The 14,584-nt window shown below is 35.1% G+C and overlaps 1 protein-coding gene across 1 annotated transcript; it reads left to right on the top strand.

Moving 5' to 3' along the window:
- Positions 1 to 3,619: 3,619 nt before the first annotated feature.
- On the top strand, positions 3,620 to 8,510 carry LOC127861786 (uncharacterized). Its single transcript, XM_052400467.1, has 4 exons — positions 3,620 to 4,253; positions 4,391 to 4,964; positions 8,144 to 8,221; positions 8,507 to 8,510. Exons 1-4 carry the CDS (start codon positions 3,620 to 3,622, stop codon positions 8,508 to 8,510), a joined length of 1,290 nt encoding a protein of 429 aa, XP_052256427.1.
- The last annotated feature ends 6,074 nt before the right edge of the window (positions 8,511 to 14,584 follow it).

The following is a 14,584-nucleotide window of genomic DNA, read 5'->3' as shown; positions in this document are numbered from 1 at the left end:
TAATAAATACATGTATGTTCAAATTACACCCAGCACCCGATTGTATAAACAGTTAAACCGGCGGTTAACCACATACCGGCGGTTAAAAGTCGGTAACATGTTGGTTACTGGTCGGTAAGCGTTTGTATAAAATTTGGTTAGTTATACCGATCGGTTAAAACCCAGTTAAAACATACCCTGCTTCCCTAGGTGGGTAAGTACAAGTAACCGAAAGGTAACTTACACAAAATGGCCGCGGCGCGCGACATTATAAAAGCTAACCATCGACGACCTTCACAATTTCGACGAGTAAACAACAAATTGCAGCGACTGACACTTTATTTGACTTAATTTACAGGACAATACGATTTCCGACTTCGGACGACGAATTTAAGGACGCACAGAACGTGTTTCTTACATTCTATTATGGGTATGCCGTCTGTGATCCGATGCATCAATGGCGTCCATGTTAAAAGCATTTCTCCGAGAACAGGGAACAACAAAAGTACAAACAAAAAAAACACGTTCGAACTAGTATCTTACCTTTAATAATCCTTTAAAATCCATAAATAATCCATTTAATTCAATAATTGACGCGTTTGCATCTAGGGTCTTTGATAATTATTTTAGCATAGGTAAATAAAGACCCTTATGCCATCATATCATTATATTCAAATAAGAACTCAATAAACTTTCTTCTTTGTCACACGCTACGTCATGTACTCTATGCACATTACTGCTGTTAAAATTAACCGGAGCAGTTTATCAAATGTGTCGTGTTCTGAGAAAAATGGGCATGATGCATGTGCTTACATTGTCGTCCCATATTAGCCTGTGCAGTTCGCACAAGCTAATCAGGGACGACACTTTCCGCTTTTATGACATTTTTTGTTAAAATGAAGTCCCTTCTTAGCATAAATCAATTTTTGGCGGAAAGTGTCGTCCCTGATTAGCCTGTGCGAACTTAACAAGCTAATCTGGGACGACACTTTACGCACATGCATTGTGCCCAGTTTTCTCAAAACACGACACAAATAATAGCCGTTGGTGAACTCGGTTGCATTTGCAGAACTCTGCATACAAAGATATATTTAAACTTGAACACTGTTTTATTTGTCTATGGTAAATTCCCTCATTGTAGAAGAAAGTAAGTAAGTTTATTGTAAACATAAGCCAAATTAGAAGAATAGTCTAGCATGTTACGACGACCATGTATAATTTTTATGGTACATCTAGAACACCTAGAAGAATAGACGTCTTTGAAAGCACTCTCTTGCAGTTTGGAAGCACCAGGGATTCCGCTAAATGATACAAATCCCGACAGCATTATCAATTTGTACCTGGTCATTTTGATGAACTCATAGTTACACTTTATTTTATTGTGAATTCATTTGTAAATGAATTTGATAAAAAAATACATGTCGCTGTTTATAAGCGTGACACTTCGCGCGAAAATTACGTCATTAGAAAATGCATTGTGGGAATGTTTTGGTTAAAGTTACCGGTGGTTAAATTCCACTGTGCGCTGTTAGGTTACTTTGCGGTATATCGTGTTTATACAATCGAGTTACCTTGAAGGTTTCTATACCTGAATAACCGCAAACTTACCAAGGTTTGAATGTTACCGAGCGGTAACTTTAACCAGCGTTTATACAATCGGGTGCAGGTGTACACATCAGTCCCGATTCGTCATCCTGTGTTTATCTGTCCCGCTAAAACAACATAGCTCAGGGGTTTGATAGTTGTTTGTGACATCATAAAGCCTTTGGTGACAAGATTGTCACGCCCGTGTCGCGCTGTGAACTGTTTTATATACACCGACATAGCAACGTGTATTAAAATAATGTCCATGTCACTAAAAGTAACTGCAAACCGGGGTTTTCGTGTAATATACCACTTAGAATTTTTTTTCTCAGGCGAGCATCGAATGATCGTAAGTGTCTTTGTTAATAATTTTATGCGTTTATGTAATGTTTTATTGAAATAAAATATGAAAAACTATCATGAACATTTGTTGCTATGTTGGTTTTATGTTCCATATCTCCTATTCTGAAAACGTGAAAACGTATCTTCGACACATTGATGTGCTTTTAATTTGTTCCTGATATGCAATATTTGTTCCAGAGATTTTACGGTTAGTTCTGAAATGAAGAAACCCTTTTCACGTCGATATTTCAAATTTTTTAGTTTATTGAATGAGGAACGTTTGCTAAAAATCGTTCAAATCTACTTCATTCGATTGACTCATAGGCGCTCGATTTCAATGACAATGTGTTTTTTTTAAATAATTTATTTTTTGCATACACATACTCAATTAATAAAAATCTTCCGACAAAACGTCTTCTTAAAAAAAGATATTTCGACTATGTATGTATAGATATTGACAAGGTAAATCACTCGCCATTTTCTTAAGCAACGGAAGTGCGTTATCATGCATAATTAAATCGCTGTCACCCCGCTCGCTTATTGAAATGCGCGCGCAGGCCGGGAACCTCCTCTTTATACACAATAACAGCCACTAAACACGATGGGCGCCAGATTTGATTTTTGACGTGCTGATTTTTTTCTGCAAATCACCATGGCAGAAACAATCAAGTTAAACAATTGGTAAGGAATGCTTCATGTGTTTGTATTTTACAATATCTTTTGTTGATTGACCCAATATTTGAGTGAAACAAGGATTTATCACATCGTATGTGGATGTTTCTGTTGAAACTGAAAGTAGATACAGAAAGAGCGAGGTTCCCGGCCTGCGAACGCATTTCAATTAGCGAGCGGGGTAACAGCGATTTGATTATGCATAATGACGCACTTCCGTTGCTTTAGAAAATTGCGAGTGATTTACCTTGTCAAGACAACACAAGAAATACCCCCAAGGTCGTACGAGAGTGGGGGAGGATGATCGAGCTACAAGCCAACAGGTAACGAACACGCCCGATCAACCGACAACGAATCAGAACACGGACTGGGCAAGAACATGTAGTTGTGGGAAGGTGTGTAAGAATAAGGTGGGACTGAAGATTCATCGCACAAAGATGGGATGCGCACCAATCCCAAATTTGTTGCAACGCGCATGGCAACTTGGTGAGACGGAGGAGGAGCTGGATCAGGATGAACACCACAGTGTCCAGAGCCTCCACGCATCAGAAGAGAATGAGGTAACCATTGATAACGCAGAGAGGACTGAAGATAGAGCTGCGGTAGAATCTACAGAGCGGCGGAAGAAAGTGATGTGGCCCGCAAGTACAGAGAGAGCGAAGTGGAAGGCGTTTGAAGAGGAGATGGAACTGGTGATGGAGAACGTTCTGAAAGGCAAAGTAGAGAGAAAGCTGCATGTCATGTCTGAGCTGATCTACACATTTGGAAAAGAGCGATTCGGAACTGCTAAAGAGAAAGTCGGACAACCCAAGGTTGGCGGGAATAGAAGACTGCAGAGGATTTCCAACCTAAGGGGAGAACTCAGACGCTTGAAAAGCAGATACAGACAAGCAGAGGATGAGGAGAAACACAAGGTCTGGCAGAACTGAGAGATGATGTACGGAAGGAGATTCAGTGTTTACGGAGAGCAGAGAATCTGCACCGGAAGAGACAAGAGAGAAGGCGAAAGAGAGCTCAGTTTACTAGCAATCCATTTCATTTTATGAAGCGTTTGCTCGGAGAAAAGAAGACAGGCGAACTTCAATGCACAAAAGAGAAGGCAAACAAGTACATCAAAGATATGTACAGTGACAGCGACCGTCACAAGGAACTGGGCGAGTGCGACAAGTTGCTCACACCAGATGATCCTGAACATGACTTTGATTGCGCAGAACCTAGGTTGCAAGAAGTCAAGGACATTGTAAGGAAGGCCAGAGCATCTTCAGCACCAGGACCCAATAGAGTACCGTACAGAGTATACAAGAACTGCCCAAAGATCTTGATACGGTTGTGGAAGCTTATAAAGGTTGTTTGGAGGAAAGAAGAGCTTTGCAGAGAATGGCTGAAGGCAGAGGGATGTTTTATTCCTAAAGAAGAGGATTCGTCAACCCTTGGTCAATTCAGGACTATCTCTTTGCTGAACGTGGAAGGGAAGATACTCCTCGCTGTCCTTTCAAAAAGAATGACCTCTGATTTGCTTCAGAACAAGTACATAGACACAGCTGTGCAGAAAGGAGGAGTATCCGGTGTATCTGGGTGCATCGAGCATACCAGTGTCATCACCCAAATCATCAAGGAAGCACGCGAGAACAAAGGAGACATCGCAGTGATCTGGCTTGACCTAGCAAATGCATATGGTTCTGTTCCGCATCAGATGATACAAAAGACTCTACAATTGTATCATGTACCCGTTCGATTTCGGCAGATGTTGCGGCACTATTTCGACGGCTTCATCATGAGATTTTCAACAAGGGCAATAACCATTGACTGACAGAGACTGGAAGTATGCATCGTTACCGGGTGCTCAATTTCAGTGGTGCTGTTCGCAGCAGCCATGAATCTGATAGTGAAGTCAGCGGAGAAGCCATCCAGAGGACCCAAAATGACTTCGGGTGTATCCAACCACCAACGAGGGCATTTATGGACGATATGACTATTACAGCAAAGTCGTACGTCGAGGGAAGGTGGATGCTGCAAGACATTGGCGAACTTATCGAGTGGGCCAGAATGAAGTTCAAACCCCAGAAATCAAGGAGCATAGTTTTGAGGAAAGGAAAGATTCAAGAGAGTGCAAAATATAGAATCAAAGATCAGCTCATCCTTACTGTTAAGGAGCAACCAGTGAAGTGCCTCGGGAAGTGGTTTCGAGACTCACTCAATGATCAACAGAGTATCAAAGACACGGTAGTGCAAATGGAGAACTGGTTGAAAGATGTGGACAAGTGTGGTCTGCCAGGAAAATTCAAGGCCTGGATTTACCAACATGGCATCCTACCACGCCTATTGTGGCCGCTGCTGGTGTACAGTGTGCCGTCATCAACAGTGGAAGCAATGGAGAGGACAATCAGGTGACTTATTAGGCTTGGATGAGGGGTAAATGGATACAGTTCTGTAATATTTATTTTAGAAACATAACACTCCTTTTGTCAACAAACGAATTCTATCATTATAATAATTTTTATCTCATCGTATGTCTACAAGCAAAATAAATCGTATTATATCAAAATTTTCCATATTGGGATACAAAACATCAACTCAATTATAAATCATTGTTCGCTAAAGTATGTAATTCTAAAATATATCAAATGACATACAGACGTATTAAGAGATGGGTATCATATGTGAAACGCAACAATAAACACCTAAAATATGCAGCATGTGAACAATCCGAATCTATATGGATCAGACAAGACAATTCAATCATCAAATAGTACATATTCCATTATTGTTCATTTCAATAACCGTACTATGGTTTAAACATACCCGGTGAATATATAAACGCTTTGCCGGTAAATGTAATATAGAAGGTAACATAATTGAACACCCGCATGTTCAACAAAACAATAACAACAATAGGCGTATAACTGATATGTTGTTTGTTCATTATCAATGGGAACATTTATCGTAAACACAGGTCCATTCATAATATAAACACAGGATCTTATGATAATAATCATAATGAATGATATTATAAAGTATTTGAAATTCAGTTAACACATAAATCCATCTTATCCTGTTAGTAGTTAATTTTCTCGATTATTAAACAGCCATATTACTTGACAAGCTGTTTTTTTAGGAAACAGATTTTATTTTCGCTGTTGTATAAATTTGCAGGAAATACTCATAGATAATTTTTTTTAATACAATGTATTATTTCAAAATAACGGAGTAATTTTGTGTATGAGTAGATTCCAGACGGACTAAATCTAAACATAATCCCCTAATAAAGGATTCAAACTGTAAACAGTTTTTGTACAGCACTAACCAAGGAACACTAAAATTGGCCACAATCTTTCCCGAAACAAAAACTGTTTTAAATTATTTGAAATTTTTTAACCGATAATCGCGTTGATAATAGTCTATTTTAAGCTCTGATTACAATCTGAAATTTAGCCAATAACACAGAGTCGAGTTCAATACAAATGAATATTCCTGTTTTCACGAAAATTTCTTAAATTATTACAGCAATACCGAATACCCATATTGTAATCTTTGCTATAATGTCATGTTTGAGCAGTAAAGCAGAGCGATCTAAATGAATTGAGTAAAGTTATTTTAATATTCTGACAACTGATGAACTGTTAAACAATTTTGATTCAATGTTCCGGATGATCGACGTATTTCACATTCATACAAACACTTAAAACTTAACCGTTACATGCAAGTTTAATAAACAGACAATAAAGTTTCAGAGCAAGTGTTCATTTAATATATTTATTCAATAACTAGCAGTTTATTTTTTTAAATATAAATTCGGCATCTGATAAAAACGGGTTTTGAATAATGATAAATATGTAACACCGATACATATGTTATATATATATATATATATATATATATATATTATTTCATACATCTTGCAAAACCTATAAACATACACTAAGCACTAAAATACCTCAATATTTTTGCATTCCACTCCATTGTCATCTAGAAACGCGTAATTCTCAAACATGGTGTATCACAGAAATAAAAACCAACAACACGGTAACAAACTTGTATAACTGTTATTTTTTGAACAAATTTATTTTTAGTGTGTGCAAATTTTAAGTTCTGAACTAGCTAAAAGATATGACGACGATAAAATATGAAATCATATGTTAGGCATTTCCGGTTTGTCTGGTAAATAAATATTAAATCAATAGCTCTCAACGACATCATCGATTTAAAAAAATAATCTATTAAAGTGGCTGAGCATTGCAAACACGGTCATGAAGTCTAAACTAATTTAAAAACCGATTGAGTGCTTTGGTTCAATTAACTATTTTATAACACTTCCTAATAAATGCCGACTGTGGGAACAATTAATTTATCTGTATTATCAATATTTATTGTTGACTATAGAATAATTAATTCGTTGCAGTAGAATGTAATTTGGTGTAACACAATGTGTGTATGGAATCCGGCGTACAATAACATTTCCCGACCATTTGAACATGCAACTGTGTCGGCCAGACTTAGCATTATGTATTGAAACAGTATATGTTGTTCCGTTGAAAATAATATTCGTTTTGTTTAGATTCTCACTCACGTCTAACGAAATATATTTCACTGTTGTTTAAACATAATTTTTTATTCAAATGTGTATAGAAACAAAAGCATATAAAACAATAAGGTTTTGCACAAGGCTATTAATGACCAACATTAAGGATGTTTGTCTTTGCTGCATTTTATGAAATTCGTCTTCAATTTATAATTGTTCTTGCCTATTTTTTGTTATTGTAACATATATTTATCAATATATTACAATTTAACACATATAAAAATCGTATAGTATTGCTTAAAGCTGTTTTTTAAGTATCTATTGAAGTACGTTGTCTTAAACTCAAAGGTAGCTTGTTCGAAATTTTTGGACCTACAGTACTGAAGCTTATATCACTGAATGATCGTTTCTTGTTGAAAGGTACATTAAAACAGCCTATTGATGATGCTGATGATCTAAGATTACGTTTAGAAATCGGAGTGGATAGAAGTTAGGTCAAATAGGCATGGGTATTACCAATCGAACAGTTAAACACGTATGTAAGAATTTAGAATTCGATTCTAGCCTTGATTGGCAGCCAGTGCAGGTCGTAAAGCGATTGTTTTGAAATGTCATTTTTGCTACGGCTTAAAACCAATTTTGCGCACATATTTTGAACACGCTGTAATTTTTCCAATTTATACTGGGAGATGCCGTACATAATAACGTTTCACTAGTCCAAAGTTGAATTGACTAAAGAAAGAACTAGTATTTCTCTGGGGTCTTGTGTTCAGTATGAACGAATGCTTTTTATTTTGAAATAATTCAATATTGCAGATTTACACTTTCACTTAAAGTGTTCCTTTAAGTTCAACGTTTCATTCAAAAATGCACCCAAATATCTGATGCTACTTTGTCGCTTGATCTTGTCACCACCTACATCCTGATTGTTACACTTATTTAATTGTGGGCGACTTCCAAACACTATGTTATTAGTTTTGAGTTTATTACTGTTCATCCTATTGTTAATTTCTTTTGCACAATCTTTAAGTTTGTTGATTGCTTCAGTTTCTTCCGATATAATCGGTTTGAAACGTTTGCTGGCAGTGTGGTCGTCTGCAAAGCCATATACAGAGATGGAAGGAGGTACTATGTCAAAAATTGTTCCTGCATAGGTGAGATAAAGCCAAGGACCCAAAGAACTTCCCTGTGGGACACTGCATTTCAACTCACGTGATTTTGACATGCCTCCGTTCTCACTTACACAACAACTTCGCGGCCACAAGTATGAGTCCATCCAGTCCAGCGCCACACCACAGACACCATATAGACTTTTCAAGACATCTAAGAGAATGTCATGATCTACGGTGTCGAAAGCAGCACCAAGGTCTAGTGCAAAGAGTGCTGTTACCTCTTTGTTTTCCATTGCAGGTAGGAGAGCATTAACAAGTCTAAGTGATGCCGACTCACAAGAGTGATATTGTCTGTAAGCAGACTGGTTCTTTGGGAGAAGATTATTTTCACTAACATGTTTGTTTAATCTATAGAGTGCTGATTTTTAAATTAATTTTGACAGAACTGGCAAATTACTCACTGGTCTGTAATTTGAAAAGGTCAATTCAAGGTCGGCTTTTTTAACAGAGGTCTAACTACCGCCTGTTTCCACGTCGCAAGGAATACTCATTGTGCCAAAGAAAGGTTTACTAATTGAGAAATGGTTGGAAGAAGCTCATTCAAAAACAACTTTAACACTTGCATCGGTAAGATATCAATTTCGCAGGACTTGTAAAACAGATACACGAACGTTTTCAATAAATCAAAATAATCAATCAATTAATAAAATATAAATTGTAAGAGGTTTCCAAAAGGAACAACTTTTCGAAAGCATGTGTGACAAGACGACATTAAAAGGTGTTTTTTTATATCAAAAACCCATACTTAAATAGAGTTTCGTTTATGATTAGTCATCACTTTTAATGAAACTTACGCTATAAACACAAAACAATTGAATAAGTTGAAATGCTTATGTTGTGTTCGTTACATTTTATTACACTGCGTTGATCAGTTAAGTAAAGTATCAAATGCAATTACGAATACAGTACTGATTGCTGAATATTAAAATCGATAAACTCTAAAAGACATTAGTTCGTGCATCAAAACAAACAAACTTTATTCTGTTTATTGTTGCTTTCTAAAATTATTATCTTGTAATTATAGTGGGAGTTTTAATTTAGCTATGAAAGACACTCACGTGTAAAGACATTCGTCAAAAATGCCCAATTATGTGAAGACGTCCCTTTTATAAGCAAGCAAACACTTAGTTTTACGATGACTGCATATGTTTTATATCAAAGACAGTGTAACTATCAACATAAAACAACTTAAAATTTTCTAAAATAAAATCTACACAATTTTGTGTGTGAACATTGTTTGAAAGTTAAAAGACTTACTTTATTCCATGTTTTTATTCGAAGGAAGATGCCAGACAGAGCTCTTTAATGGAGTGACACTTACTGGTCATGCCGATTCAAAATAACCATTATAAATAAATGTTTAACAAACGCAAACACATATTATTTATAACCTTCACGTTAATAATGATGCCCCATTTATTTGAATTATCCTGGTTTTTTAATTCTTGGACGCTAACTGATGTGTTTATGCTAAGGGCTCCACATACGTTCGATAGTCTGAGTATGTGTCAGTAAACTACAGCGTTGACTAGATCTGTGAGTTGAACGCTCTGATGCCACAGAGATGAAATACAGTATTCAAACTCATAAGCTAATAAACATTTACATATTTAGGTTCAGAGTTAAATTAAACACACACAGAAATGTTGTGAAACAAAGCATCTCCCCAAAACAACTGACAGGATAACGTACGTGACCAGAGGTAAGGTTGAACAGTAGTTCGTAATCACATTGAGTCCTGCTGAATTGATATATTGTACTTGCATTTATCTAGTATCCTAAGTTTAATTGCAAAATAAAATAATTATTGCAATATTACACAGGATACCGCGGTCCGATCAGGACATGACATAAGTACAATGTTCATAATTGTATGAACCCTACAAAGTATGTTTCATATCTGTTCACATAAATTTTAAGAATAAAAATTCATTTAGAAGATATCCGTTTGTATTTAACAATCAGTTTGCTGTGCAATAATCCAAATCATGAAGGGTTTTGTATAATCAACGTCAAATTAATGGCGTACCGGTATCGACAGAAATTGACACACGTTGTTTCCTGTTGGAATCAGGTAGTTGTTTATTTATCAAGATTGAACGATTTTATTGGTACCACATCCCTCGTCGTTACTTAAAATGAACATGATTAACGACGAAGCATATATTAATGCGTCATTTATCTTGGTCTTGATGACTAATAATTTTTCGATGGCATTATCGATCAATATTAAATAGCGTCCATTTATCATTAATCACGCGGAAGTAATTCGATACAATCGTTATTTGCATCGATTCAAATTAAGACAGCATTCCAAATGGTTCACACTCAATAAGTACACATTTGCAAAATACCTAAACTAAATTGGCTCTCATTTTGAACTTACAAGATGCGTACCCTCCGTCAAGTATTATTTAAAATTTATCCCCGCCGATATGATTAATCTTAGTCTTGGAACAACTCCTAAAATGTTTGACTCACCAAAGTAGTGTAATAAACATGTTAATGTTTGTCAAGTTTTGTTTCCTTCTATGACGAGTAAGAATTCTGAAAACATCATGCAATATACATTTCGTTATCAACATCCATCTGTTTTTTGGTGGTTTACTCGACTTTTACAAAGCTGGCTGATAGTATAGTACGGCCAATCATAAGCTACAGCGCTCCTTTGTGGGGATACAGGTCTTTCTCGTGTATAAATGCAGTCCAAAACCGGGTCATGCGGTACTATCTTATGATAGGGAAATATGCTCAAAACGCAGTTTTGATTGGGGAGATGAGTTTGAAACCCTCAATGTTATGCTCTGGGGTGCAGTTATCGGGCAGTATGTTAGTTATGAATATGCCAAATACAAGAAATAATAAAGTGGTATTTTTGTGGTCAAAAATGCTAATGTTAGAAATAATTATTGTAGATTGAAAAAAATGTCTTCAAAATATTAATTGTATTGAATTGTTGAATCTCGCTAGTGGTAACTCTAAACCTGTAATTAATTACATTGAAGATAAATTGTTTAATGTTAAAAAGTTTAAATGGACACCGTTGTTAAAAATACCTCTATCAGAGGAAGTGGTGGTAACAAGCTGAGAACTTACAGAATTTTTAAATCTGAGTTTTGTACAGAGAATTATTTGAAAACCTTTATACCTTTAAATTACCGTTCGGCTTTTACAAAATTTAGATGCGTTGTTGCACCATTACGAATTAAGACGCGAAGATATGAGAATTTAGCGCTAGAAAATAGATATTGTTTTTATTGTCAGAGTGTTGTAGAAGATGAACAGCACGTACTATATCATTGCCCATTGTACAATGACTGTAGAAAGAACTTATTTCTGTAACAAATAATATGCCAAGTGTTAGTTATGAAAATTTGTAAGATGATGAAAAATTACTTGCGACTTTTAAAAATAATAATAACGCATATGCTGCTGCCAAAACAGAAGATTTTTTATGAACGCAAACAAATTTTATGCTCTAGGACATAATCAAACTTTTACTGTATACATGTATATACAGAGTCTTATGTGGAATATTGTTTAGTATGTTTTAATGGTAAAACTGTTTTTAATTAGAATGAAAACTTGTTGTTTTTGTTTGTTGTTTTTTTTTTTTTTGGGGGGGGGGGGAGGGGGGTAAATGTTGTAGACATTTAAAATGTAAAGCTTTTAAAATGTACAGTCCCTATTAAGTCATTTATGACATTCTACATTCATGTTATCGTGCTACATTGTATGTGTAAATTAGATTATGAACATGCCATGTGATTGAGACTTGAATATAATATTTGAATTAAATTGAAATATTTGAATTTACAATTCACCTCCAGTCGTTTTGCTTATCGACGAAAGGTGATTTCTATTGCAAAGAAAGCTTGATGTCAGTGTATGATGCATTTTACGTTTGGTTAAAGAAAAAATATATTTCCACAAGTATGACAGCTCCTGGTTTAATAAAAGATTTTGTATTTCCGCGCTTGAAATAAATGTTCGATAATTCACCGAAAGCAGCTATTTTTATTTCAATCTTTAAGGCAATAAATTTTAAAAAATACGCGAAGGTTGGTATCATTAGTGTTTGTATTATGACGTAATCAGAATCTTTGTTTAACAGCGCCTTTAAAAAGAGAATCGTGTGTGGGACGTTGTAGCCTAATGATTGTTTTATTTATATTCTTCGTGAATCTTGGGAAAACACATGCTTGTAAAACGTGACATATGCATTTTCATGTGCTGAACGTAAATGCCACCTAGATATTCCTTGAAAAGTATTGAATTGTTTAATAAATTTACACTGATTGCACTACAGTGCAAAAAAAAATATGACAGTTTTAACTCACCAATAATTAATATTAATCTGACACGATGTTAAATACACAATATAAATTGCTTGTATAATATACTTGTTATACAATCATTTTTTATTATTTAACCAAATGATTCTTGTGAAATGACCCTGTATTTAAATTCGTGAAAATTATTCCTGGTATGTATAATGCTCATTTCCGACGAAAATACTTTTCTGAATATCTAAAGTTACATATTTTGCTGTAACGGACATGTGTATATTGTATGTATATTGTTATGTGTTCAGGAATTTGAAACTGATAATATAATATCTTGTTAAATTACTACAAGGTAATTACTGTAAGGTCATAACTGTAAGTTCATTACTGTAAGGTCAGTAAAGTAAGCTCATCACTATAAGCTCATTACTGTAAGGTAGTTACTATAAGGTCATAACTGTAAGGCCAATACTGTAAAGTCATTACTGTAAGCTCATTACTGTTAGGTCATTACTGTAAGGTCATTACTGTAAAGTCATTACTGCAAGCTCATTAATGTAAGGTCATTACTGTAAGGTCATTACTGTAAGGTCATTACTGTAAGCTCATTACTGTAAGTTCATTACTGTTAGGTCATTACTGTAAAGTCATGACTGTAAAGTCATTACTGTAAGGTCATTACTGTAAGGTCATTACTGTAAGGTCATTACTGTAAGGTCATTACTGTAAGGTCATTACTGTAAGGTCATTACTGTAAGGTCATTACCGTGAGTTCATTACTGTAAGGTCAGTACTGTAAGGTTTGTACTGCGAGTTCATTACTGTAAGGTCAGTACTGTAAGGTCATATGACAAGTTAAGATTTAGGGATTAGTTCAGTTTTGGTATTTCTATGTCCGAATCCAATCGGTACTGATGAGTGGTTGCGAAAATGCATATAAACATTCATATTTAAATGTATTTAGAATCAATATATTCACACACGATTCTTTTTAAAATGATTCTGTATATTTCATTGATGCGGAAACTTTAAAACAAAAATCACCGTTGCAAAATTTTCTTTAGAAAAGTCTTTGATTTTTACCATGAGTCTTTTACAACTTTAACTGTTGGAAATATGTACATGCAATCTAAAATTTATGCAAATAATTTCGCGTATCAAGTGACGTGTGGGTGAATTCGTAAGTTCTGAATGCCAAAAGTTTAGGACTTTTCGAATGAACTCTACTTAGATATGGAACATATTGCAAATATCATAACAAGTATTGCACTGAACACGGCGGTCAATCATGAAGTGTAATACGTCTAGTTGTTGAAATGCAACGCTGAATATAAGTTGAATGCATAATATGAATAAATATATTGATTTTGTTACAACTAACGTTTCGTGTTCCTATACATGTGAAAAAAAATATATATCTTAAATCATACTCTGTGTTCCTTATTATTTAATTCATTTGAACTTTCTGTGTAGTATCAGTTTGGAGTATTCATCTGTAGATGTTTGTATTTCTTTCTTGAAGTTCAGACTTCGCAAGTAAGTTCGGATGAATCGAATAACCAACATGTGTTTATGATAATCAGATATAACAATTAAAACATACGATTTCCAATCAAATCTGACATGTCAAATATAAAAACATGCATAAGCATCTTCTGGAAAAATTAACATGAGAATTGGTATTCCGGATACGTATGTGCAGCATTTTGCAATGTTATTGCTTATGTTTAATTAAAAGTCAATGAAATTATTTCAGATAAACGCTGGGTCGACACACTTGCTTTAAAGGGCCGTCCAACAGATTTTGGCATATATTGAAGCATGTCATTAAATGTTTTATATTGATAAATTTAAAGATTTGACCTAAAAATCTCCAGTAAAAAAACAAGAATACAATTTAAAAAAAGGAAAAACGTAACCCTCAACAGGGCTCGAACCACTGACCCCTGGAGTCCTGGAGTAAAAAGTCTACCGCCTAGACCATTCGACCATCCATGCTCATGCTTAGATCGGATGTTATTTTTACCAAT

This window comes from Dreissena polymorpha, chromosome 16 (assembly GCF_020536995.1).
Source record: "Dreissena polymorpha isolate Duluth1 chromosome 16, UMN_Dpol_1.0, whole genome shotgun sequence".
Lineage (NCBI taxonomy): Eukaryota > Metazoa > Mollusca > Bivalvia > Myida > Dreissenidae > Dreissena > Dreissena polymorpha.
This window is presented reverse-complemented; position numbering and strand designations above follow the sequence as displayed.

Coding starts and splice junctions, on each gene's coding strand:
- LOC127861786 (XM_052400467.1), top strand. CDS start 3,620: ATGAAGCGTTTGCTCGGAGAAAAGAAGACAGGCGAACTTCAATGCACA. Junction 4,254..4,390: donor TGACCTAGCAAATGCATATG/GTTCTGTTCCGC, acceptor ATTGACTGACAG/AGACTGGAAGTATGCATCGT. Junction 4,965..8,143: donor GCAATGGAGAGGACAATCAG/GTGACTTATTAG, acceptor TGATTGCTTCAG/TTTCTTCCGATATAATCGGT.